The sequence below is a fragment of the Lagenorhynchus albirostris genome, chromosome 6, assembly GCF_949774975.1.
Source record: "Lagenorhynchus albirostris chromosome 6, mLagAlb1.1, whole genome shotgun sequence".
NCBI lineage: Eukaryota > Metazoa > Chordata > Mammalia > Artiodactyla > Delphinidae > Lagenorhynchus > Lagenorhynchus albirostris.
In genome coordinates, this window is record NC_083100.1 from 11,831,888 (window position 1) to 11,856,023 (window position 24,136).

Consider the following 24,136-nt stretch of genomic DNA (forward strand, 5'->3'; position numbering starts at 1 on the left):
GAGGAGGAAGGCTCTGCGCCAGGGCGGGCGGCCGCGTAGGGGCGCTGCCCGAGCGCTGCGCAGAGGCCGGGCGCGGGCGCTGCTGCGGCACGGCCGCGGGGCGGAGAGGGGCGGGCGCGGGGCGGGCTCGGCCGGGAATGTAGAGACCCGGGCGGGAGCCTCTCGGCGGCGGCGGCGGCGGCGGCCAGGCTGCGGAGCGCAGAGGCTCCGTCACGTGTTTTTCTCCTCCGAGTGAGACGGCGGCGCGGTCGGAGGGGGCCGGCGCGCAGAGCCAGACGCCGCCGCTTGTTTTGGTTGGGGCTCTCGGCAACTCTCCGAGGAGGAGGGAGGAGGGGAGAAGTAACTGCAGCGGCAGCGCCTCCCGGGGAAGAGACGTCTTCCCCGACTCCTTCCCCAACCTCCCCCCGTTTCGTCTCCCGCCCTAGTCCTCCCCCCTCTCCTCCCCTGCCGACTGGAGCGAGGGGCAGGGATGAGCCTGTCCCTCTGGCGCGTCCCCAGCTCCCCAGGCTGCCTAGTAGCGTTTCGCGTGGAAAAGCCACTTTCTCCGCCTGCCGAGATGGGCCCGAACGGGGGCTGCAGAGGACGCGTCCGCGGGCGGCGGCAGCAGCAGCAGCAACGGCCGCAGCGCCGCGGTCTCTGCGATTGAGCTGGTATTTGGGCGGCTGGTGGCGGCGGGGACGGTTGAGGGGGGGGGGTGGGAGGAGGCGGAGGAAGAGGCGAAGGAGGAGGAGGAGGGAGAACCCCGTGCAACGTTGGGACTTGGCAGCTCGCCTCCCCCTGCCCAAGGATATTTAATTTGCCTCGGGAATCGTTACTTCCAGAGGGGAACTCAAGAGGGAAGGCGCGCGCGTCTGGAGGGGCAACGCCAGGACCCCCGGCCGCCGCCTGCCTGAGCCGGACTCTGGCCCCGGCGGCGAGAGATGCTTCTTCCCGGCCGCGGCGGCTGAGAGGAGACTTGGCTCTCGGGGTATCCGGGCTGCACTCGCGCCGGACGCGCAACCTCCCCGCAGGGCATGAAACGCCAGTAAACTCCGGTCGGGGCTATCGCCTTGGCGCAGCTGCTGCGTCCTCCTCTACTGCCCCTCCCCGGCGCGGAGGGCGGCGTGGATTTCGGAGTCACGGTTTCTGCCGCCTCCAGCCCTGTTTGCATGTGCGGGGCCGCGGCGAGGAGCCTCCGCCCCCCGCCCGGTTGTTTTTCGGCGCCTCCCTCCGCGCGGTGGCGGCGGCGGCGGCGGCGGCGGCGGCAGCATGGCGAGCCCTCCCGAGACCGACGGCTTCTCCGACGTGCGCAAGGTGGGCTATCTGCGCAAGCCCAAGAGCATGCACAAGCGATTCTTCGTGCTGCGGGCGGCCAGCGAGGCTGGGGGCCCGGCGCGCCTCGAGTACTACGAGAACGAGAAGAAGTGGCGGCACAAGTCGAGCGCCCCCAAACGCTCGATCCCCCTCGAGAGCTGCTTCAACATCAACAAGCGGGCCGACTCCAAGAACAAGCACCTGGTGGCCCTCTATACCCGGGACGAGCACTTTGCCATCGCGGCGGACAGCGAGGCCGAGCAGGACAGCTGGTACCAGGCCCTCCTGCAGCTGCACAACCGTGCCAAGGGCCACCACGACGGGGCCGCGGCTCCCGGGGCGGGAGGCGGCGGGGGCAGCTGCAGTGGCAGCTCCGGCCTTGGCGAGGCTGGGGAGGACTTGAGCTACGGGGACGTGCCCCCAGGACCCGCCTTCAAGGAAGTCTGGCAGGTGATCCTGAAACCCAAGGGCCTGGGTCAGACAAAGAACCTGATTGGCATCTACCGCCTCTGTCTGACCAGCAAGACCATCAGCTTCGTGAAGCTGAACTCGGAGGCTGCCGCGGTGGTGCTGCAGCTGATGAACATCAGGCGCTGTGGCCACTCAGAGAACTTCTTCTTCATCGAAGTGGGCCGTTCCGCAGTGACGGGACCCGGGGAGTTCTGGATGCAGGTGGATGACTCTGTGGTGGCCCAGAACATGCACGAGACGATCCTGGAAGCCATGCGGGCCATGAGCGATGAGTTCCGCCCTCGAAGCAAGAGCCAGTCCTCCTCCAACTGCTCCAACCCCATCAGTGTCCCCCTGCGCAGGCATCACCTCAACAACCCTCCACCCAGCCAGGTGGGGCTGACCCGCCGCTCGCGCACAGAGAGCATCACTGCCACCTCCCCGGCCAGCTTGGTGGGCGGGAAGCAGGGCTCCTTCCGGGTCCGCGCCTCTAGTGATGGCGAAGGCACCATGTCTCGCCCTGCCTCTGTGGACGGCAGTCCTGTGAGTCCCAGCACCAACAGGACCCATGCCCACCGGCATCGCGGCAGTTCCCGGCTGCATCCGCCTCTCAACCACAGCCGCTCCATCCCCATGCCTTCTTCTCGCTGCTCGCCTTCCGCCACCAGCCCGGTCAGCCTATCGTCCAGTAGCACCAGTGGCCACGGCTCCACCTCGGACTGTCTCTTCCCACGGCGGTCTAGTGCTTCCGTGTCCGGTTCCCCCAGTGATGGCGGTTTCATCTCCTCTGATGAGTATGGCTCCAGTCCCTGCGACTTCCGAAGTTCCTTCCGCAGTGTCACCCCGGATTCCCTGGGCCACACCCCGCCCGCCCGCGGTGAGGAGGAGCTGAGCAACTACATCTGCATGGGAGGCAAGGGGGCCTCCACCCTCACGGCCCCCAATGGTCACTACATTTTGCCTCGGAGTGGCAACGGTCCCCGCTACATCCCGGCAGCCGGCTTGGGCACGAGCCCAGCCCTGACAGGGGATGAAGCAGCCAGTGCTGCAGATCTGGACAATCGGTTCCGAAAGCGGACTCACTCTGCTGGCACGTCACCTACCATTTCCCACCAGAAGACCCCATCCCAGTCCTCTGTGGCCTCCATTGAGGAATATACCGAGATGATGCCTGCCTACCCACCAGGAGGTGGCAGTGGAGGCCGAGTGCCCAGCTACCGGCACTCCGCCTTCGTGCCCACCCACTCCTACCCAGAGGAGGGTCTGGAAATGCACCCCTTGGAGCGGCGTGTGGGCCACCACCGCCCAGACACCTCCAACCTCCACACCGATGATGGCTACATGCCCATGTCCCCAGGGGTGGCCCCAGTGCCCGGGAGCCGAAAGGGCAGTGGGGACTACATGCCCATGAGCCCCAAGAGCGTGTCTGCCCCTCAGCAGATCATCAACCCCATCAGACGCCATCCCCAGAGAGTGGACCCCAATGGCTACATGATGATGTCCCCAAGCGGCAGCTGCTCTCCTGACATTGGAGGCGGGCCCAGCAGCGTCGGCAGCAGCGGTGCCGCCCCTTCTGGGAGCAGCTATGGCAAGCTCTGGACGAATGGGGTAGGGGGCCACCACTCTCACGCCCTGCCACACCCCAAACTCCCTGTGGAGAGCAGTAGCGGCAAGCTGTTGTCTTGTACGGGTGACTACATGAACATGTCGCCAGTGGGGGACTCCAACACCAGCAGCCCTTCCGACTGCTACTATGGCCCTGAGGACCCCCAGCACAAGACAGTCCTCTCCTACTACTCATTGCCAAGGTCCTTTAAGCACACGCAGCGCCCCGGGGAGCTGGAGGAGGGCGCCCGGCACCAGCACCTCCGCCTTTCCTCCAGCTCGGGTCGACTTCTCTATGCTGCGGCGGCGGAAGATTCCTCCTCGTCCACCAGCAGCGACAGCCTGGGCGGGGGATACTGCGCGGCTAGGCCCGAGCCCGGCCTCCCGCATCTCCACCATCAGGTCCTGCAGCCCCATCTGCCTCGAAAGGTGGACACAGCTGCCCAGACCAACAGCCGCCTGGCCCGGCCCACGAGGCTGTCCCTGGGGGATCCCAAGGCCAGCACCTTACCCCGGGCCCGAGAGCAGCCGCAGCCCCAGCCACAGCCACCGCCGCCCCTGCTGCCCCCTCCGGAGCCCAAGAGCCCAGGGGAATATGTGAATATTGAATTTGGGAGCGATCAGCCGGGCTACTTAACAGGCCCGGGGGCTTCCCACAGCTCGCCTTCTGTCCGGTGTCCATCCCAGCTCCAGCCGGCTCCCAGAGAGGAGGAGACGGGCGCGGAAGAGTACATGAACATGGACCTGGGGCCGGGCCGGAGGGCCGCCTGGCGGGAGAGCGCTGGGGTCCAGCCGGGCAGCATGGGCCCGGCACCCCCTGGAGCTGCTAGCGTGTGCAGGCCCACCAGGGCAGTGCCCAGCAGCCGGGGTGACTACATGACCATGCAGATGGGCTGTCCCCGGCAGAGCTACGTGGACACCTCGCCAGTCGCCCCCATCAGCTATGCGGACATGCGGACCGGCGGCGGCGGCCTCGTGGAGGAGGCCAGCCTGCCTGGGGCCGCCGCGGCCACGCCCTCCTCATCCTCGAAGGCCTCTGCTTCCCCCGCCGCGCCTCAAGGAGCAGAGGAGCTGGCGGCCCGCTCTTCCCTGCTGGGAGGCCCGCAGGGACCCGGGGGCTCGAGTGCCTTCACGCGGGTGAACCTCAGTCCCAACCGCAACCAGAGTGCCAAAGTGATCCGTGCCGACCCGCAAGGGTGCAGGAGGCGGCACAGCTCCGAGACCTTCTCCTCGACGCCCAGTGCCACCCGGGCAGGCAACACGGTGCCCTTCGGAGGGGGGGCTGCAGCCGGGGGCGGCGGCGGTGGCAGCAGCAGCACGGAGGGCGTGAAACGCCACAGCTCTGCTTCCTCTGAGAACGTGTGGCTGCGGCCTGGGGAACTCGGGGGAGCCCCCAAGGAGCTGGCCCAAGTGTGCGGGGCCGCCGGGGGTTTGGAGAATGGGCTTAACTACATAGACCTGGATTTGGCCAAGGACTTCAACCAGAGCCCTCAAGAGCGCCCCGCTCAGCCGCAGCCTTCTCCTCCCCCGCCCCCTCATCAGCCTCTGGGACGGAGCGAGAGCGGCTCCACCAGCCGCTCCAGCGAGGATTTAAGCGCCTATGCCAGCATCAGTTTCCAGAAGCCGCCAGAGGACCTCCAGTAGCTCAACTGGACATCACAGCAGGTGCGTTTCATGGTGACAAAAGTCAGAAGACAAAATTGCTTTTAACCTTGCGCTCGAATTCTGTTCCCCTGCCCCCGCGCCTTCTTCTCTCTCCTCCCCACGGCTTCTCTAGGGAGTGCACTCCTAGGAGGGAGGGGTCAGGGCACAGGAGATGACACCTGGCTGATGGCCCGATAAATCTGTAGAAGCAGCCACAGGAGGGCTTTTTCCTTTGAGGTTCCCAAGTGAAGTACTTTGGTATTTCCGAGACATATATCCTACCATACCAGTTGTGAGGTTTGTGAAGTGCATGGATAAGAACCTTGATCTCTTTATCGAAGTTTTCTTTTGACTATATAATTAGGTCAGTCTCTGGAAGGGACAGTTCTATAAAAATATTTATTAATACAGGGGCTAAGCCCTTCATGTAAAGGTAATTTCTCAGAGCTCTTAAGGGTGATTTTATCAAGTTGCTCTGTGTACTTTGGTTGTGTGATTTCACAATAACAAGGCAACATAAATAGCAGTGGGAAGCATCAATTTGTATTCCTGTTGCCCTAAAAAGATTCAGAAGTAAGAGCTTGCTTAGGCTTACGTATTTAAAGAAATACCTGTCTGTGACTCTCTTTAGAACATAATTATTGGCGACATTTTTTTTTGTTCCTTCCTGCATGAAGATTTATGAAATATTACTCACACACCGACCCACAACCTCACAGGCACGGCTGCTTTTATACAGTGAAGTCTGCGTGCGTCTGGGACCCATTACTGAGTTAAGAGTTACGAAAATTCATCTCAGCTTGTGTGCCTTACAATTGTCTTTCCTTGCAAAGGCCCGCACAGAGACACCACACAGGTCATATTGGGGCTACTGTACATCTTCTGTAAAATTACTTAACATTTTGACATTGAAAAGAAGGAATATTAAGTCAGGGAAATGGAAGAGTCTGGTTTTCATCTGCACTGAATGTGAGGGCTAACCCTTGTACTCTTCGTTCGTAGGATATTTATTGTTTGCCTTTTAAATTCAAGAGTAGATGTCTCAGTAAATGTTGAAAGTTGGCTTCAGGTGGTCTGTGGCTAAGGCTGTATTGAAAACGAGAAACATTTGTAATAGGAAATTAGCCTGCCCTTGGTTCTGTTGAGACTGTTTTCTGGTGGTCATGATTGTGGGAGGAGGAGAGGAGTATAGTTTGCAAATAATGAGATGAGTTGGCAATGTAGAAATTTCCAGCATTTGCAAACACTTTATTCTGACTAACTGATTATCTTGTGATAGTCTTTTTATATACGCTTCACCGAATGAGCTTTTAAAAGCATTTTTTCTTCTTAATGTGTGTCCATTCATAAGAAATTCATGTGTGTATTGGGTTCCTATTGATAGGTATTTTTTTATTATGTGGTCACAGTCTCCTTGATTCTAACAGTTTCTAATATTTGACCCATATCATTTTCTGTTTTGTAGAACAAGGTACAGGTATACAGATATTCAAACTAAGATTTTAGGTGATATGATATATTACACAAAGTATTTATTTGATTAGTATTCAAGATTTATTTTCATGATTCGTTCTGTAGAAGCGAGATTTAATTGTTTACCTCAACAGTAAAAATTTTGGTTATTTCAAATGATGTTTTTGGAAATGTGAATCTCTACCACTTTAACTGTTTGTGTTGCAAAGTGTTTCATTTATAAAGGAATGAGAATTTGAAGGGAAAAAAACCCAGCAGAACTAAGATTTTGCTTTTAAAGGAGATGAAAGATGAGGCTAACAAACAATAAGTTTTCCTCACCTGTTTTCTTAATTTGAACAGGTTTTGTTTTTTTTTAAGAGATTAGAATAAATATTTTGTTCTGAAGGAAATTGATGACCAAATAAAGTTTTTGTTTTTCAAAAGGGCTTTAAAATAAAATCCTCCTCATATGGAGGATACACTAAAAACGAACCAACCAAAACAAAACAATCTTCTATTCTTAGCTTTCTGAGGGAAAATATAATATTCTGGAACAACCATATAAGCATATCCTTAATAATCCTGGAGTAGCAATAGACCATGCTTTGATAGCACCATGCAATAAAAATTCTAAAATATGTATTTGTAAGATGTAAATGGAGAGAGATGAGTGTGTGTGTGTGTGTGTGTGTGTTTTAAGTGAGGTACCAAATGCTACTTGGCACATTTACATCCTGAATTTTGCTTGTCTGCCTTTGCCCTGTTGAGTTTAAAGATGTGATGAGATAGGCAACTATCATCTGAAACAAAAAGAAATCAAACCTGTCTGTGGCAAACCACTTTGCCTGGGAATGAGTGTGTTAGTTTGTGAAAACCTTGTTTTCCTAACTTCCTCAGCAATTGCTATCTTTGCCTATCTTTCCGTTTCTCAAGTAAAACCTGAAATAGGAAAGGAATGAGGGGTTCAGAGATGTGTGCTCTTTCTCCTAACCCCTCATTTTAAACAGCTCTTCTTGTTGAATATTTTTCACTGGAACATTTCTGAGGTATTTAGTGCAGGTGCCCAGGACTGCTGGTTGCCCTTGATTCACCTTCTGTCTGACCACCTTTTCTGTTTCTTTTCTCTCTCTTGGCCATCCGTGTCTCCTCTGGGTTCTGACCTGCTGGATTGTTTTATCCCCCTCTCCTATGCTCGTTTCCCACCTCTTATTTCATGTTCCTGCCATTGTGTTTTTTTTTCTTTTTGGCTCCATTTCATAATTTCGCAGTACTTGTGGCCTACTCTCCGCAGAGAGTACATTGAGAGCCCAAAAGGGAGGGCAGAAAGGGCATAGCAGCCCATCTACCTTCAACCAGCATTTACCGCAATTTGTTAGTTTTGTAACTGCAGCAGGGCAGATAGAGCAGGCTTTGGCAAAGACACAGACTCCAGCCATTGCTTTAAGGTTCCTTTTTTTTTTGGTCATTTTGTTACGTGCCCTTGAAAAACAAAATGGGCCATTTTTCTTCCTTTCACTGCATTTCCTAGTTGTGATTTCCAGGATGCCTACCTCCACGGCTACCTCCCATCTCTCCTTCCCTCTCCCTCCCTCCTGTCCCCTCGCTGTGTGGCCTTTTTGTCTGGCGCACACCCTCTGGGCTCTGGCACTTTCCCGTTTCCTCGGTCACCTCTGCTTCCTGCATTCCTCCCTATTTATTTGGGGCTTGGCTCCCCCTGCCTCCTGCAAGCCCCCTTTGGCCTGGGGTCGGGAGATCTGCAGCGTGGCTGAGGCCACCCTAAGAAGACTCCAGCCCCGCCCTCCTCCGGTCGCCTGGGGGCGTGGGGGCGGCCGGGTCCCTTCCCCGGCGCGTGGTGTGAGGTGGGGGTGGCTGACGGCGGTGGCGGGCGAGCCGCGGCCCCTGCAGAGCAGTACAGAGTCTGGCCCTGAGCGGGCGGGGCAGCCGGGCTCTGATTGGCCCCGCCGGAGCCAATCAGCGCGAGCGTAGGCCGAGCCGCAGCAGGGGTGGGGAGGGGCCTCGGGCGAGGGTTGATTGGGGGCCTTGGTCCGGAGTCCGGGGGTGGTGGCGGGCCGGGCCTCCGTAGCCCACCCCTCTCCCTCCACCCCCTCCCTCTGGAGCCCACAGAACTGAGGCAAGTACACGCCCCCTCCACCCCCCTCCCAGAGGATGTTATGCACTCGGCCTTATTCTTGTCCATCTAGACCAGAATCCTAAGAATGAGAAAGTCCAACCAGCCCACTGACAGAGGCCGGAAACACACGCTTCCTCTTATATTTAATTGAGAAAAATCCAGGCCGTGACCATGTGACGTGCCCCATTTTGTTTCCCTCCTCTCTTTACTACGGTTTACTACTACGCCACGTTCCTGTTCCCTCACCTTCCTGTCTTGAAATCTGCAAGCAGGAGGGAGCTCTACAGCACGTGGTTGTAGGATTGATTGGGTTGGCTCAAGATTTTTACATTTACTTCTCTTACTATTGGGAGGGAGGAGAGAAAAAAACGGAGTAGGAAATACAAATGCTGTGGCTGGCACCGTGTGGGGATCATTCGGAAAACTCATTTGGCTTGAAATTACGTTAGGGTCAACCCTTTATTGAGTGCTTGCAGTTTGCAAAGCACCAAGCTAGATAAGATCAACAAAAACTGACCATCCTCGGCCCATGGGAGCTCACTGAGAAATGAAAACGTCTGATGTAGCTTGCTTGCAAATCGTGAGAATCTAGAAATTCGTTACAAGGGCTTGGGTAGGGTTCCTTACTGAGCTTGGAGGTAATGCTTCTCAAAAACAGATTTGTCTTTTGACCAGTGACAGCCCTAGTGACAGCTCATCAGGGCAGGCTGGGCGCACTGATTTTGAAAGCTTGCTAGATTTGTGTTGTGCTCCCTCACATAACCAAAATTGTGTGAAATGCAGTACCAGATGAGATCGAAAATTTGTTCAGATTTGTCGTTTGTACAATAAAGAGGGGAAATAACAAAGAGAAATACCATGGAAGTATTTTCTTCTCCCCATCCCTCTCAAATAAGCATTTCTCACCAGCCAGCAATCCCTGTTGCAATCACTGAATCATAAGCCCCAAAGGCAGCATTTTGAAACATCGCAGGTGAAAATGTAAGGAAGTAATTCTATGCCCCTGAGTAATTCTGTGCCCCAATACTGCTTCTGAGCAGGTGGGAGTGAGCTTCTCTGCTGTTCCAGAAAACTTTGAGCATCTAACAATCCTCTTAATTTCTGCCATTGTTTGGTTAGCTTTTTGTGTTAAACATAAATCCATAACAAATTTCATATATTGGAGTCATTTATCTGATTGCCCCCCAGATAAACACAGTATCTCCAAGATTGTCTTAAGAGTAAGAGACTTGGAATCCAAAAAGGCATACTTCCCTCCCTCCTCCTTTTTTTTTTTTCTTTGTTTATCAGAATTCCCGGAAAGTAGTTTAATGCTATCTTGAATGATACAATGGAAAAAACAGCTTCTGGGAGCCAGAGATCTTGGGTTGTAGCACAGCCTGTGCCCTTCACTAAGCTGAGCGACCTTGAGAAAGTCACTTAATTTCTCTGTACATATTTCCTCACCAGTAACTGGAGAATTTTGTTCTAAATTATTCTAACTTCCTTTGCAGCTCTAAACGTAGGGATATTTTGGAGAAAATGACTGATATTCTTTAATGGGTCAGTTGTAATGAGGATTCTTTCTGAAGAAGCTATTGATGGGGTTGTAATGAAGTGCATTAGAATATACTGTTCTGTCCTGTTCTAACTCCTGGATCACTCTTTATGGTTTGATTCAGGACTGATTTTTAACCTTTCTTGTTTGGAGGGGGCATTTTCAGGTTTTAACAGACCTTAAGACAAACCTTCCTGACTACACCAGTCTAAATTTTTGGAACCTTCTCTAGACTGGATTCGGTTCCTCTCCCTCCTCCCTAAGGTCAGCTGTTGGAAGCATCCCTCCCCACCTGACAGTATAGGTCAGGCTTTAACCAATCCATGTCTATGACATTATTCTGTTTATTATGTCGGAAATCACCCCTTCTTGCGCTGGTGGTCTGTTTATGGACAATGTTTCTCATTTGTTCCATCAGAATCCTTCAATGAGGTATCCACTTGAGTGAATGGAGAGGAAATCTGAGAGGGCAATTGGGAACTATAGGAATTTGTGCACAGTTTTTTGTTTAGTTTTATTTTTCTCTGTTAGATGTGTGAAAAAGTTCTTGCTGGCAGAAATCATTGTTGTCCGACTTTGTGCTTCAGGATTTTTGATTGGTCATTTGAGCTCTACAGTGCTTTGCTGACCCAGTGTAATCCTGACTGTCCAGTTGCCAATGTATTCAGAGGTTCCTACCCTTTGGGCACCTCCATGTGTATTTCATAAATCATTAGAATAGTTTATTGACTTTTTCAATCAAAACTTCATTGACCTAATGCTTTTCCAATCCTCCTGCTATAATCATATATATTTCTTAGCTGTATAGTATATGAATGGTTCCTTTTATTTTGGTGGGTTGGTAGTTTTAGTATAATGGAACATTTCACAATTTTAAGGTTTTGTTTTGCTTTGTTTTAAAGAAATCCATTTCCTCAATTATTTCCTCATGTTACGGAGTTACTGGAAATTGTATTCAAGGAAAATAGCTTCTTGTGGATTAGTTTGAAGTCAGTTTCACACTGAAGATTCTGTAACTTTTTTTCATACTAATACTTTTTTTTTTTTTTTGGCTGCATTGGGTCTTCCTTGCTGTGCATGGGCTTTCTCTAGTTGTGGCGAGTGGGGGCTACTCTTCGTTGCGGTGCATGGGCTTCTCATTGCAGTGGCTTCTCTTGTTGTGGAGCACGGGCTCTAGGCATGCGGACTTCAGTAGTTGTAGCTTGTGGGCTCTAGAGCTCAGGTTCAGTAGTTGTGGCGCACGGGCTTAGCCGCTCTGCGGCGTGTGGGATCTTCCCGGACTAGGGATCGAACCTGTTTCCCCTGCATTGGCAGGTGGATTCTTAACCACTGCGCCACCAGGGAAGTCCCCTAATACTTTTCTTGTGTTTAATAATAGATACTCTACCACATTTATAATTATGTAATTGACTTATTATTTCATTACCTTGTGAGTCCATAGCTATATGGCAAACTTTAAAAGTTCTTTTAAAAATGTTATTGAAACAGGCCCAGAAGTTGTAATCACATTGAATTTTAACTTAACAGAATTAAATTTTGATGTTAGTATGGTATAATTGTATACTCATTTCAAACTATTGTGAAATGTTTCAAAAAGAGTGGTTGTAAAGCTTTTTAAAATGATAGACTAGTAAATATAATCTTTTTGGTTCTATTCTTATCTTCCAGTATAGAAATGGTAGTATTTTCTCCCTTTTTTTTTTTTTTTTTTTTTTTTTGCGGTACGCGGGCCTCTCACTGTTGTGGCCTCTCCCGTTGCGGATCACAGGCTCCGGACACGCAGGCTCAGCGGCCGTGGCTCACGGGCCCAGCCGCTCCGCGGCATGTGGGATCTTCCCGGACCGGGGCACGAACCCGTGTCCCCTGCATCGGTAGGCGGACTCTCAACCACTGCGCCACCAGGGAAGCCCTCCCATTCTTAATTTATGGGAATAGGCGGAAGATAGATCAGATAAATATAAGGTACTGTCATCTATGGGAAGAGGAAAGTTTTCCATTTTAATAATCTTGCTGCAGGCTCTACTATAATCTATTTGTTAAAACAGATTTGGTTGGATAAATGTTATTTGTGCTTCTTCAATGAGTCAGTGATCTTTGAATAACAGAGCTTTTACAAATGATGTGTTTATGTTGAAAAGGCTGCTTTTCTTTTTCAGCCCCCTTTCTGCATTTTCATGAATGATAGCGGTGGAATTAAATACGTGGGTCAGACCATCATTTTAATTGTGTTTATCTTCAAGCAGGGAGGAGATTTTTGTGGTTTTGTTACCCTACCTTGAATATTTTATTAAGCTGTGTTGCCTGCATTGTCTTCCTTTGCCATTCCCTGTGTTTGTTGTTGCTGTTTTCCAGTCTGTGTCACACTGTCCACCATCACCCCTGGCCCTGTTGGAGCCAAACCCATATACACTGGTTGCTAATTGGTCGGGCTGAAGAAGATGCCAGTATAACCCAAGTTGTAGTAAAGAAAAAAGATGTTGATAAACTTCCCTCCCCTCCTTTTTTTCTGTTGACCAAAAAATACTTTGATGTGAGTTCTCTGATCCTCCCTGACATATTTAGGTCATGGTACTGAACAGTATCAGTTAATCTTGAGAAATTGATAGTTGTGTTATGTTTGTTGAAATGATCAAAGAGGCATTCTTTTGGTGTTGTTTTCCTTCATATATATCTAGTGTGGCAAACAAGTTATATTTTACACAGAAAGTCGTGATTCTTTTAGGAAGGTTATGATCTAAATGAGACAGGCAAAATTTAAAAAAAAAGACATTTGCTAAAAATAGAGCAGTTGAAGGTCTCTGAAATATTCAGTAATTACTATGTATTTAACTACTATTCAATATTCTCCAATGATGATCTCCCTGTTCTTTTAAAGATTATTAAAAGGGCTCTATGGGATATGAAACATAATCATACTTAGCCTTGAATTTTAGGGATTGTGGGAATAATCAGAAGAACTTTCCAGCTCCATTATTACAATAATGGAGGCCACCCACCTCCCAACCCCAAAATAACTGATCTGCCTTTGGCCAGACAGGCCCTAAACTATGATTCCCCTCCCCCGCTTTGCCTCAATAAACACCATTGAGCACCTGTGGTATTCCAAATAACACGTATTTTGTTAAGAGGATGGGGATGAAGACATGGAAACGGGGACAAAAATGGGAGCGAGGAGGATTCATCCAAGTAGTTACCAAGTTTCTTATGGCGCAGCTTACTTGGGGGGAAAAATTGAGATTCAGAAGGTGCAGTCCGTGAAAATCTGCGTTTTTCCTATACTTACAGGGCTAAAGTGCCCATCTGTCTTAAAGTTTTGCAGCTATCTAACCATGGCTTCCTGCCTCACCATAGCACAAGCATACTTAAATAGTTTATAAGGCTGTTGAAACTCTCCTTTGGGAGAATGGTGCATTTTCGGCCATTCTGCTAGCAAACATAATATTTACAAGAAGCAAGAAAAAGATATCTTTGGTCTAAGTGAAGCAGCCAGGAGAGGGGTCCAGGTGTTAAACGTGCAGGAGTTTTGTGAGTACTTGTCATGGGTTGGTCAGTGTTAGGAAACATGGGGTGAAGATGAGGGCTGCAAAAGAAATTGTAAAATCTTTTCTTTTGGTCTTAGAAGCTCTATTATTCAAGGACTTTTTCTCCCCCTTTGGGTAGGTGGTTTTTATTTTTAGTAGTGAAAACCTCTAAGCCTCTGACCTCTGGTTCCTGTGCTTGCTTCTGGCGGGAAGTATAATCTTCTTTGAGATATTGCCACTTCTCTTTTTTAAGCTTTCTCTCTCTCTCTCTCTCTATTTGTTTTGATGGTGTGCAGTCATACTTGTTTTTAAGCTTATAGTAGTTTCTTCCAGAAACATTAAAAAGCATTTTTTTAAAGACCACCAAGTTTTATGATAGTTTGCTGTATCTATTCACACTATTCTTTTCGTTAATATTTTGGTATAGGCAATGCATGCATGTGCTGTAAGTTTCAAGTGGTTTAAACATTTTTTTAAAGGTATAGAGTGAAAATTAAGCCTTCCTCCCACTCCAGTTCCCCAGCTTCTCTTCTCAGAAGCCACCACCAATGCTCGTTTTTTGTTTATCTTTCCAGAGATGAGCTGCTCATAAAATTTCAAGCTTAGTAATAGAAAGTTGGGTAAATGCCCAACAGCTCAGTCTTCCATGGAAGAACACACGCAGACCCCACATTTCTCCACGAAAGGATCACAGCAGACAATATACCTCTTACAATAGACTCACTGCTTTGTTTTTGTTAAAGGGAAAAAGAAAAGTACTCTTTATTTTCCATGCCTCTTTTGAATACTCAGGTTAAAAGAAGTACATAACCCACAAAGGAGGAAAAGCATTAGTTAAGAAATGGTCACCTTTTCTAACATTGAGGTGTTTGTGCTAATTGATGGAGAAGGAGAAGGTATCTAAATTTTCAAATTTTCATGGTATTACTCAAGTATTCGGCACCCAACCCCCTTAGCCCCCCACCCCAAGACTGAATGAATAACTAGTTCTTATTATAGTGTAGTAGGATTAAGTATAAAGGTTAAGGATCTTTGTGAAGACTTTCTGGACACTAGGGTCTCATAGTTTTGAGAGTTCAAATGAATGAATGCCTCTTGGTGGATGACTGAGAGCTAGAAGTTCACCTCTGAGAAAAACATAAGAAGTGACTGCTTGGAGCTTCTAGTAGCGGGGGCTGTTGTCTATATTTTTAATGCCATTGGTGGTTGGTGAAAATATTCATACTATTTTCCTAGAGTAGAGAATTATACTTTCTAACAGTCCTCAGGCGGCTCATACAGGACTGGAATTGAAATGTTGTCCTGGAAAGGCACCCAGAGCCCCGAGGACATGAGGCATCTTGAACGATCCCTCTGCCTCTTCACCAAGACTGCCCTTTTCCCATGGACACAGGAAGCTGGACCGGATGAGAACTTAAACTTGAGTGAGGAGAGATGGGGAGCAATGACTGAAATGGAGTCAAAGACTTTCAAATGGGTTTAAAGAGGTTTTCCCACCTGAGCACAAGCCCAGATCTGGGTAATGCAGGGTTGCTAATTATTGGAAAGCAAACCCAAAGGGTTGGCAACATCCCACTCAAAACCAAAGCAGGGCTTTTAACTCTTTGCCCCAGATCTTCTACCAGGCCGTATTTACCTTTTTCTTTTACCAGAATCCCCAATGTCTTAAATGTTCCTGAGGTTACAGAACAAAACAAAATGGGGCCACTGTATAAAGTATGTCATGGTAGAGGGAGGGGAGGGAGATCCCTAGAGTGTTTTGAGGGGCTGGCTGAGTGAGGGTATTTATAGCCCGGTCTTGGCAACTCCTACCTACCCCACTCAACTCCTCCCTTTACTGCTGTTTTTGCCCCCTTTCCCAATTCCAGTGCATGCTTTAAACCACAGCTAAACAATAATATTCTTTCAAAGTTGATCCCATCCCTCTGGTTAGATTAAGGAATATAAATATTACATTTTCTTTTCAAAGAATGGGTAATGACTTAATTTATGAAAATATTTTACCTCCACTAGTAGGGTGCCCTGGACATTGGGATTATAGTTAAAACTTTCCCTTTTGCCTAAACTTTACTGCGTGTGTGGGTGTCTGCGTGCGCGCGCGTGGTGGGGGGGAGTGGGGAGGTGCGGCAGAGGGTTAGGATATGGAAACTATAGTCCAGTAAAAATGGTTCTATTCCTAAAACTAGGTCTTTAAAGGTATCTTGCAGCCTGAGCCTTGGTCCCTCGCAAGTCCCTGCAAGGGACAACCTTTAGAAAGTGTGCGGGCTTGCTGTTTCTCGGGCCTTTGAACCGGGTGAGGAATGTGTCTCAAGACGGAAAAATGAATGGTTGGTGCTTTTAGCCTCCAGCTTGAAACTCGCAGGAGGAATGTTTTTGTCCCTTCAGAGCCTGCTTCCCAGCCACCAGGGCTCTTGGAAAGCATCTTTGCAGGATGAAGTCCTCAACAAAAACCCATGCCACATACTGGACCGAATGTTAATATCATGACCTGGTATGAGTGTGTTTTGTGTTTGGTAATTGCAATCATTGTTGCTTTTGTTGTGGTCACCCATTTACAATGCTTGGTGTCAGTTTATTTATCTCTTGTAAAAATAAAATACAGTGTGTGTGTGTGTGTGTGTGTGTGTGTGTGTGTGTGTGTGTGTGTGTGTGTGAAAACAAAAACAAAAACAAAAACAAAAACAAAAAAAACCCCATGCCACCCAATTCGATCTAATTCACAAGCTACTTTTCGGTGGATTTTAAATGAATGTCTCTTCTCTAAGAATAGAACCCCATTCTATGGCTTCCTCACCACCCCAACTGAGATGATTTATGGTTACTCATGAGATAAAGAAACTTCAGGCTTTTTTTTGGCTTGGGGAATATTATTTTAAAAAATAGTGGCAGGAGGTATTTAGGGACATAAATAAAGAGTTCTTAGCTCTGATGAGTTCAGAATGGATTTCACCATCTGTAAAATTGCATTTGCAATGTAAAATCAATACATTTAAATGATCAAAGAAAACATTTAGAGTATTCGATTTGCTGGGTTCCAGTGTACCTAGCACCCAGTCTCTTTCCTTTCTTTTAGAAAGCTTACCCCTTCCTGAGAGATGATGGAAACCCCTGTCCTGGCTCTAATTACTGGATTAATGCTACTCCTTCCTACTAAAAATTGTAAACTGTTTGAGAGTAGTGTCACTAATTGTTTCATGACTCCAGCATCTGTGGAGGTGCACACAAAATGCTTGCCGAGTTAAAAATTTGTATATCAACAAACAGTTCTGGAGAGAGTTGTTGAACCAAGGAGAAGACGGCTTTAGAAAAATCCCAAACAAAAACAATACTGTTGGATATATTTTGAGTACCTCAAGCCATTTCATTTGCCAAATATTTAAAAAATCATATTCAGATTTAACAATATATTTAAAAAAATAGTCAAACAAAATTACAGGAGTCTTTGCAATCTGATATGACCGGATATGAAAACTTGGGGAAAATTAATTACAGCTGCCTCATTGCTGTGTCTGAAATCCTTGGAAACTTCCTCTGTTCCCCCAAACTATTCTTTTAAAGATTGACAGAAACTTTGCTTTGTTTTGACAAGATTTATTTCTTTGCTTCCAACAGTAGTTCATCAACTTTTATTCTGCTAATAGAGTTCTTCTGATGTTAATTGTAGCCTACTGATCTAGGTCAGAGCATAGCATTTTCACCGAGGTTTAAGATATCAAAAGCAATGAGAAAAGTATTTGAAAAATAATTATTGTATCATAGTTACCTCTATTTTTAAAAAGAGGCCAGTTGTTAAGTATTTGATTCATAGAGTAGCCTTCTGATTTGTCCCTATGCTCATTTCTTTTTCTTCCACTCCAGTATATTGTTGCTAATTAGCCCTTCTACTAAAATATAGGTAAGGTCTGGGAAAAGGAATTAAATTTTAACGACTCCATTTTGCAAGTGAGGTACTTCTTACTACTCTGCTAAAAAGTTACCTTGGTCTCAGCAATTGACCCTAATTGCCAAGATATGAGACTTTTCCCCTGTTTCCGCTCTTGATTAAGCCTGGGCTAGTTTGATGACCAAAGGAGTAGAATGTATGTTCTAAACTAGCTATTCAGCTATTATAGCAATTCTTTTTAGACATTGCTTGAAATTTTAAGTATTACGCTAACAATTAACATCCAAGCAATTTTACATATAGCAAAACATTTGTCATCCTTTCATTATAAAACTCCACAAGTCCCCAGGATCTGTAACATAAATGTGTTCTATTTTATTTTAAATAGGACTTCAGTTTTCTTGGTCCTGCACAGTCACATTGGCATTCAGGCTACTTTCTAAAATTTGCAAGTGTTTCCAGTGGGTATGTGTCGGGTATTGAGCTAGGCTATTTTTCTCTCTGCCAAGGTGGTTGACTGGGTTTACATGCTTAGTGCAATGTGTCTGGCATTTGGTTGACACTATTTGTTGTAGATACTGAATGAATGAATGTGGGACCATATGTTTTTAAACCACAGTGTGGGAAAGGTGCCAACACCTCATTTATCTGGAGAGCAGAATCCTATTCTATTCAGGAGGACAGAGAGTTTTTCTTAGCTACGTTACCACTGTCTGACACTTGGTGGTACTTCTTGTCTTACATGTTTCCACTCATTCCATAATTAAACTGTTGTAATTACTGAACCTAGAAGTTTGAAGAAATCATAACTGGTCTTGAAGATAGTTTTGGGGAATCGCCAAGGACTCAAAATTGTTGTAGTTGTGGTTAATGAATGCAACAAGGAGTTAGTGAGATACGACTGAGTGTCAGGCATATCCCTAAGTTTTTGAGTTACAACTGTAAAGAAAACACATGAAAATTCAGACCCTCATAGAGCTTTTTTTCATGAGGACTGGTTGAGGGAGAGGCTAGAGAGGATCAGCCTTCTCGGGGGACAAATAACATCCACTGAGAGAAGGAATAGGGATACTGGCCCTTTTTCTGGACTTGAGGGGTTGACATTGATTTGTTCATGTACTTTTACTTTAAAACTCATCACGTCCTTTGGCCTGGATCTAAGTACGTCATTTGTACTCCTTGGGGTTTTTCAGTCATGATTAAGGTTGCCTTGTGACTCACAAATGAAGCAAAGTCAGATTTTCCTGATGTCAAAGGGCAGGATTTGAAAGAGGGAAGTAAGACTTGAAATTCGTGTGTGTCTGCTTGAGAGAAGATTGTCTTAGGTGAAAGGCAAGATCTAGAACAGATGACGCCATGGGAAGGGTTAGGGGTGTGTGATGTCTCCAGGAGGCCCTGGAGAAGACTGGCCACAGCTGTGGTCACCACTGTGTGTTGGGCCACATGTGTGTGCTGGTGTCACGAACCACAGCTTATGTCGTAGTTTTGGATGGTAGTATTGATAGTTTTCACTGCGTACTGAGAGGTTTCTTTTGAAGACTATTATGCAAACCTGGTAATTTGTCATACCAATTCTTTTCTGAAGTTTTGGTTGAAAATTCTGTTGGACAATTATTTAATATGTTTGCTTTTCTCTACATTTATTCCTTATACAAAATGTGAGGGAAGACCAATATCTTGAAACTACTCTTTAAAAAATACTTCTATTTTGCTGTTACTGTGTAATTTACTAATAAGGATCTTCAGGTATGTTCCTGTTACATCCATACATCACGAGAGTAAATTCCACCATTTTGAGGTGACTTTTCTAGTGGTTACCAGCTTTTATGGTGACGAAATCTGAGATTATTTCCCTCATTCTTTTTTTTTTTTTTTTTGCGTTACGCGGGCCTCTCACTGTTGTGGCCTCTCCCGTTGCAGAGTACGGGCTCCGGACGCGCAGGCTCAGCGGCCATGGCTCACGGGCCCAGCCACTCCGCGGCACGTGGGATCTTCCCGTACCGGGGCACGAACCCGTGTCCCCTGCCTCGGCAGGCGGACTCTCGACCACTGTACCACCAGGGAAGCCCTATTTCCCTCATTCTGACTTTAGTAGTGGTGACAAGTGATGGCCCTTGTCCTTTTATTTTTTTGTAAATTGAATATGAGTTATATTTTTATCAGGAGATTTAAATTTATGTAGTAAAAAAAAACTTTTGTAAGGTTCTAAAAACAAATTAAAGATAAAACAATGAATACATTTAAACGTGCAGAAGATAAAACAAGAAATCATAACAACATTGGTACTGTCATTAATCAGTTTGCTAAAAGAGGAAATAAGACTGGAAATGAATTTAAACAGAAATTCGTAGAAGAAAATAGGCCATAAACATAAAATATTTCATAAGTGATTGGATAATGCTCATGAAACTGAATATGACTTTCTGGGTTTCAAATATAATATATATCAATATTTAATTGCTGAAATTTAATTGTAGAGCCAGTTGCCTCTGAAAGAAATTTTGCATCATCCAACTTTTCTATAAAAAAATCAATAATTATATCAAATACAGTTTACAATTTGGGGTTCTTTAAAGTGGCCAGGAAACTTAAAGTTGTTTGAAAACCATTTAGAGAGCAGAATACATGAATATTTTTATAATTAACTAAACTTGTTTTATTGCTCATTATTAACTCAGTAGTATTTTTTTTAAGCATTTCCTTACTTTCTGTTATTATAAGATACTCCATGATCATCTTATTTGTTTCCTGCCCCAGTCCTAGAATCATCGGTTTCTCCAAGGAGCCCTTATTCCTTTTATTGGAGAATTGTATTAGAAACCAAGATCTTGGCACTAGATGTGTTTGTTCCTTCTGGGATGTTATTTCTTTTTTGCCCTCTCAGCTGTCAGAGTAAGGAAATGTGTGTGTGTATACTAACCCATATATATATACACATATCTATAAAAATTTCTGCATGTAACCATCTGTAACTATACTAAGCTAAGCATGAGTTCATACTAATGTATAAACTCTAATAAATTTCTGTATGGATTATTCTAGCCTCCTTCCCTTGCTTATCTGCACCTCCCACCCCAAAAGTGAGAAACCTGGCTGTCACCATCCTTCATCCATTTACTTATTTGTTCAGTTCCACTACATATATGTACATAGAAGTGTCAGAATTGTCAACCCATGCCCTATAGGAAATGACTTTATCAACTAGAATGCAGTTTCTTTTGCCTTTAGTTTTGTAGATGTGCCTGTTTCCAGTTACCTAGGTCAGCACCTGATAATCTCCACATGCTTCAGTGAGGTTGCTTCATGCATCTGTAATACATCTAGGTGCTTCGGTCACATTCTACATTCCACCCGTAATCACTGATCTCTCAAATTTAAAAAAAAAAAAAATTTGCATACACTTAAGGCTTACTCTTTTTGCTATCAAGTTCTAAGTTTTGACAAATGCTTAATGTCTTGTGTTTACCATTACAGTATCATGCAGAACAGTTTCACTATCCTAAAAATTACCTGCGCTTCCCTGTTTAAACCTCCTCCCCTCTCCTCAGCCTCTGGGGATAAACCACTGATCTGTTTATCATCTCTGTAGTTTTGCCTTCTCCAGAATGTTATATAATTGGAATCACACAGTGCGTACATTTACCAGACTGGCTTCTTATGCGTAGCAGTATGCTCTTAAGATTCACCCACGTCGGGCTTCCCTGGTGGCGCGGTGGTTGGGAGTCTGCCTGTCGATGCAGGGGGCGCGGGTTCGTGCCCCGGTCCGGGAAGATCCCACATGCCGCGGAGTGGCTGGGCCCGTGAGCCATGGCCGCTGAGCCTGCGCGTGCGGGGCCTGTGCTCTGCAGCGGGAGAAGCCACAACAGTGAGAGGCCCGCGCACCGCAATAAAAAAAAAAAAAAAAAAGATTCATCCATGTCCTTTTTTATGGCTTGACAGTTTCATTTCTTTTTATTGGGGAATAATATTCCATTGTATGGATGTACCACAGTTTGTTTATCCAGACCATTGACCTTTTATGAGATGTTTTCCTACATGTGTTTGAAGACCTTTGTGAAGTCATCTCTCAGTTTTCCCTTCATATTCACCATTATTAAGTTTTAGTTGGCATTCTGACTTCTCAAACCTTCAGTCAGTTTTGTGGTTCTTTCCAAAACCTGTAAAATATTCTGCATCTTTTTCCTGCCCAGAATTGGCCAGCATTCTGGAGTAGAGTGTTTCAGACCAACCCAGGGTACAGTTGGAGATTTGCTTTCTGATTTCTTCAGTTCTCCCCCATTTTAATCTGCTTGTGTCAGTGTTTATTTGTTCAGTGGCAGCAGAACGTTTTAGATTTTTGTATCACGTTGGAGCCACTGTGATCACCTTCTTACGCTCTCTTGCTTCAAGGACCTAGCTGGTTGGATTTTTTTAAACAGTCACATGAATCCTTCTATTAGTAGTCTTTTAAAAAATATTTTATAATATTGCCTCACTATAGATATTTACAAAATCCATTTTTCTCTTACAGTGATTGTTTCCCAGGTCTCAGGGGATCAAGTTAATCCACTTCATGTGAGCTTGGTCATCATCGATTCTGGACGTCCAGTAGGAATCTGGAACTGGCCAGGCATTCCCGTCTGATCTGGGTTCTGGGTGGTTCACACAAGGCAGCCACAAGGTTCATCGCTGTCTGGACTTGTAGTCTGGGGACAGGGCTTTCCTTCCTGGACTGCAGAATTGTTCCTGGCTCATAAAGGGGCCACTCTGTGAGAATCTGTGCTTATCACCCTGGTGTGAAAAAAGGCAGCTACTTAGCAATTGGCTAAAAGGGGCACGAAGAGCCTATTTATAGAATCTCTCGACACTTAACAAAAATTTTTGAGCATTTACTATAATTCAAGGTGAAGTCAACCTTAAGGCTACTCTCCTAGGGAGACTTCCATTGACCAGGGTAAAACCCCTTCTTACCCAGCTGGGGTGGATGTGCTCTGGGGCAGGTAACTAGAGGAGGGAGTGATAAGAGGGCCATAAAGGCACAGATGTTTGGTTCAAATACCATAAAATCCCAGGCCATTTATCGTTTATGTTCTGTGCCATAGTCCCATTCCACAGTCTTTTTTTTTTTCTTTAAAAACACAGACGTTGATTTTTTTTCTCTCTTTCTCTGAAATGGTCTCAGCTTGTTGTGTGATTCTGGCAATAGAATTCCTGACATACTAGATCGTAAAGATTATAGCTAGGTGTCTTTTATACCTGTGTGCATGTCTCCATGTATTTTATCCTTGGGTTACATGAGTAATTTTTCAAACACATTCCCGTATAATCAGTTTTGTTGTCTGTACCTGTTGACTATGAAAGCCCCTGGAAGAGTTGTTTAAAGACCTAGGGGTTTCTTGAAACACATCCTTTTCACCAAAATGACTCTCTGAACAAGAGCTATTTTTAAGACTTTAAAAATTAACTGACCTGAAATAAATCTTATGTTCTTTTGTGAACTATATATTAAAAATAGGCATCTATATCTGCTAATGGCTTTTGTTTCAAAATTTCCAGAAATATCCAAATAGAGTGCTGTAGGTCATTGACTAGGGACATTCATGGGATCCTCCATAGAATTCCTGGGGCTGCTGGATTTTGCACGTTCTCGATTGCCACCAAAGCCTAAGAGGAATTGGTGTGACTGGACTATATTTGCATTTAGAGTGTTAGCAAGCCTCCAGAGTACATATGCTGGGCTATTTATGAAACAACTTCAGCTGACAGCTGAAGATCAGAAGATTCTATTTTGGGACGTGTCCTAAATGTGAGGTTCTGTGGTGAAAAAAAATTTAGTGTCCTACAGATAAGAATACTTAAAACAGGAAGCAATGGTAATTTACTGCATCCTGTATAAGTATCCTTATCAGTCTGATAAGCTTTTGGTTTCAGTTCTGCTTTCCTGATTTCTTTTCCTGTAATCAGCTTCTATAAGAGGATTAAAGAGAGGGGGGGACGGGGGGGGGTTCAGGGGTCCAGAGAGAATTTACCAGCATCATTTTTCCTGTCTTGATAAGACTCTTTCATTTCCTACCACTCAATGGTATTTACTCTGTTAAGAACCGTGTACTATGGTTCACTCATCCCATTGGCTCATCTACTGTGTTTATGCCTATAGGATTGCTTCTGTATATATTGTAATGCAAGGCTAGGTTGCCTATCATACAGGAAAGGTTGAATGATATGACAGAACCAGCATGGGCAGGAAAAGAGGAGATGTAAATTGTATTCCTGATTCAGCCACTTCCTGGGATCCAGCATTCTTTGACCTAATTTTCTGGTCCATAAAATTGGATGCAGTGATAATTTCCCCAATCTGTCTTACAGTTTTGTTTGGATCAAGTAAAAGTGCACGTGTAAACTATGAATTGCCTTTCGAGCCTAAGGTTTGCAGTGGTTTGAGTTTCAATCCCACCACTCCCCTTTTGCCCTTAGAACACAAGGGTGCTTTTGGTATATGTTCTTTCCTTATTAAAAATATTTTTCAAATTCAGTGAGCTTCTTAGACATCTTGGCTGGACCGGGTATATTGTGATTGAGTGCCTGAAAAGATGCATTGACTCTGACTCTCTAGTTCAGATATTTGTTTCATGAAGCTT

At 46.2% G+C, this 24,136-nt stretch overlaps 1 protein-coding gene across 4 annotated transcripts in view; it reads left to right on the forward strand.

Annotated features, from left to right (window-relative positions):
* Positions 1 to 721: 721 nt before the first annotated feature.
* IRS1 (insulin receptor substrate 1) overlaps positions 722 to 24,136 on the forward strand; it is a 65,248-nt gene continuing 41,833 nt past the window's right edge. For 2 of the 4 annotated variants that reach the window (XR_009541027.1, XM_060151957.1), the window contains exon 1: positions 722 to 5,013. Coding sequence is in view for 2 of the 4 variants with exons in the window: in XM_060151957.1 (XP_060007940.1) it covers positions 1,249 to 4,992 (3,744 nt within the window). In the remaining 2 variants the exon portion in view is untranslated. Of the gene's footprint in view, positions 5,014 to 22,029; positions 23,470 to 24,136 lie in introns of those variants that run through there. The other 2 variants (XR_009541028.1, XM_060151958.1) reach the window with 2 other exon arrangements.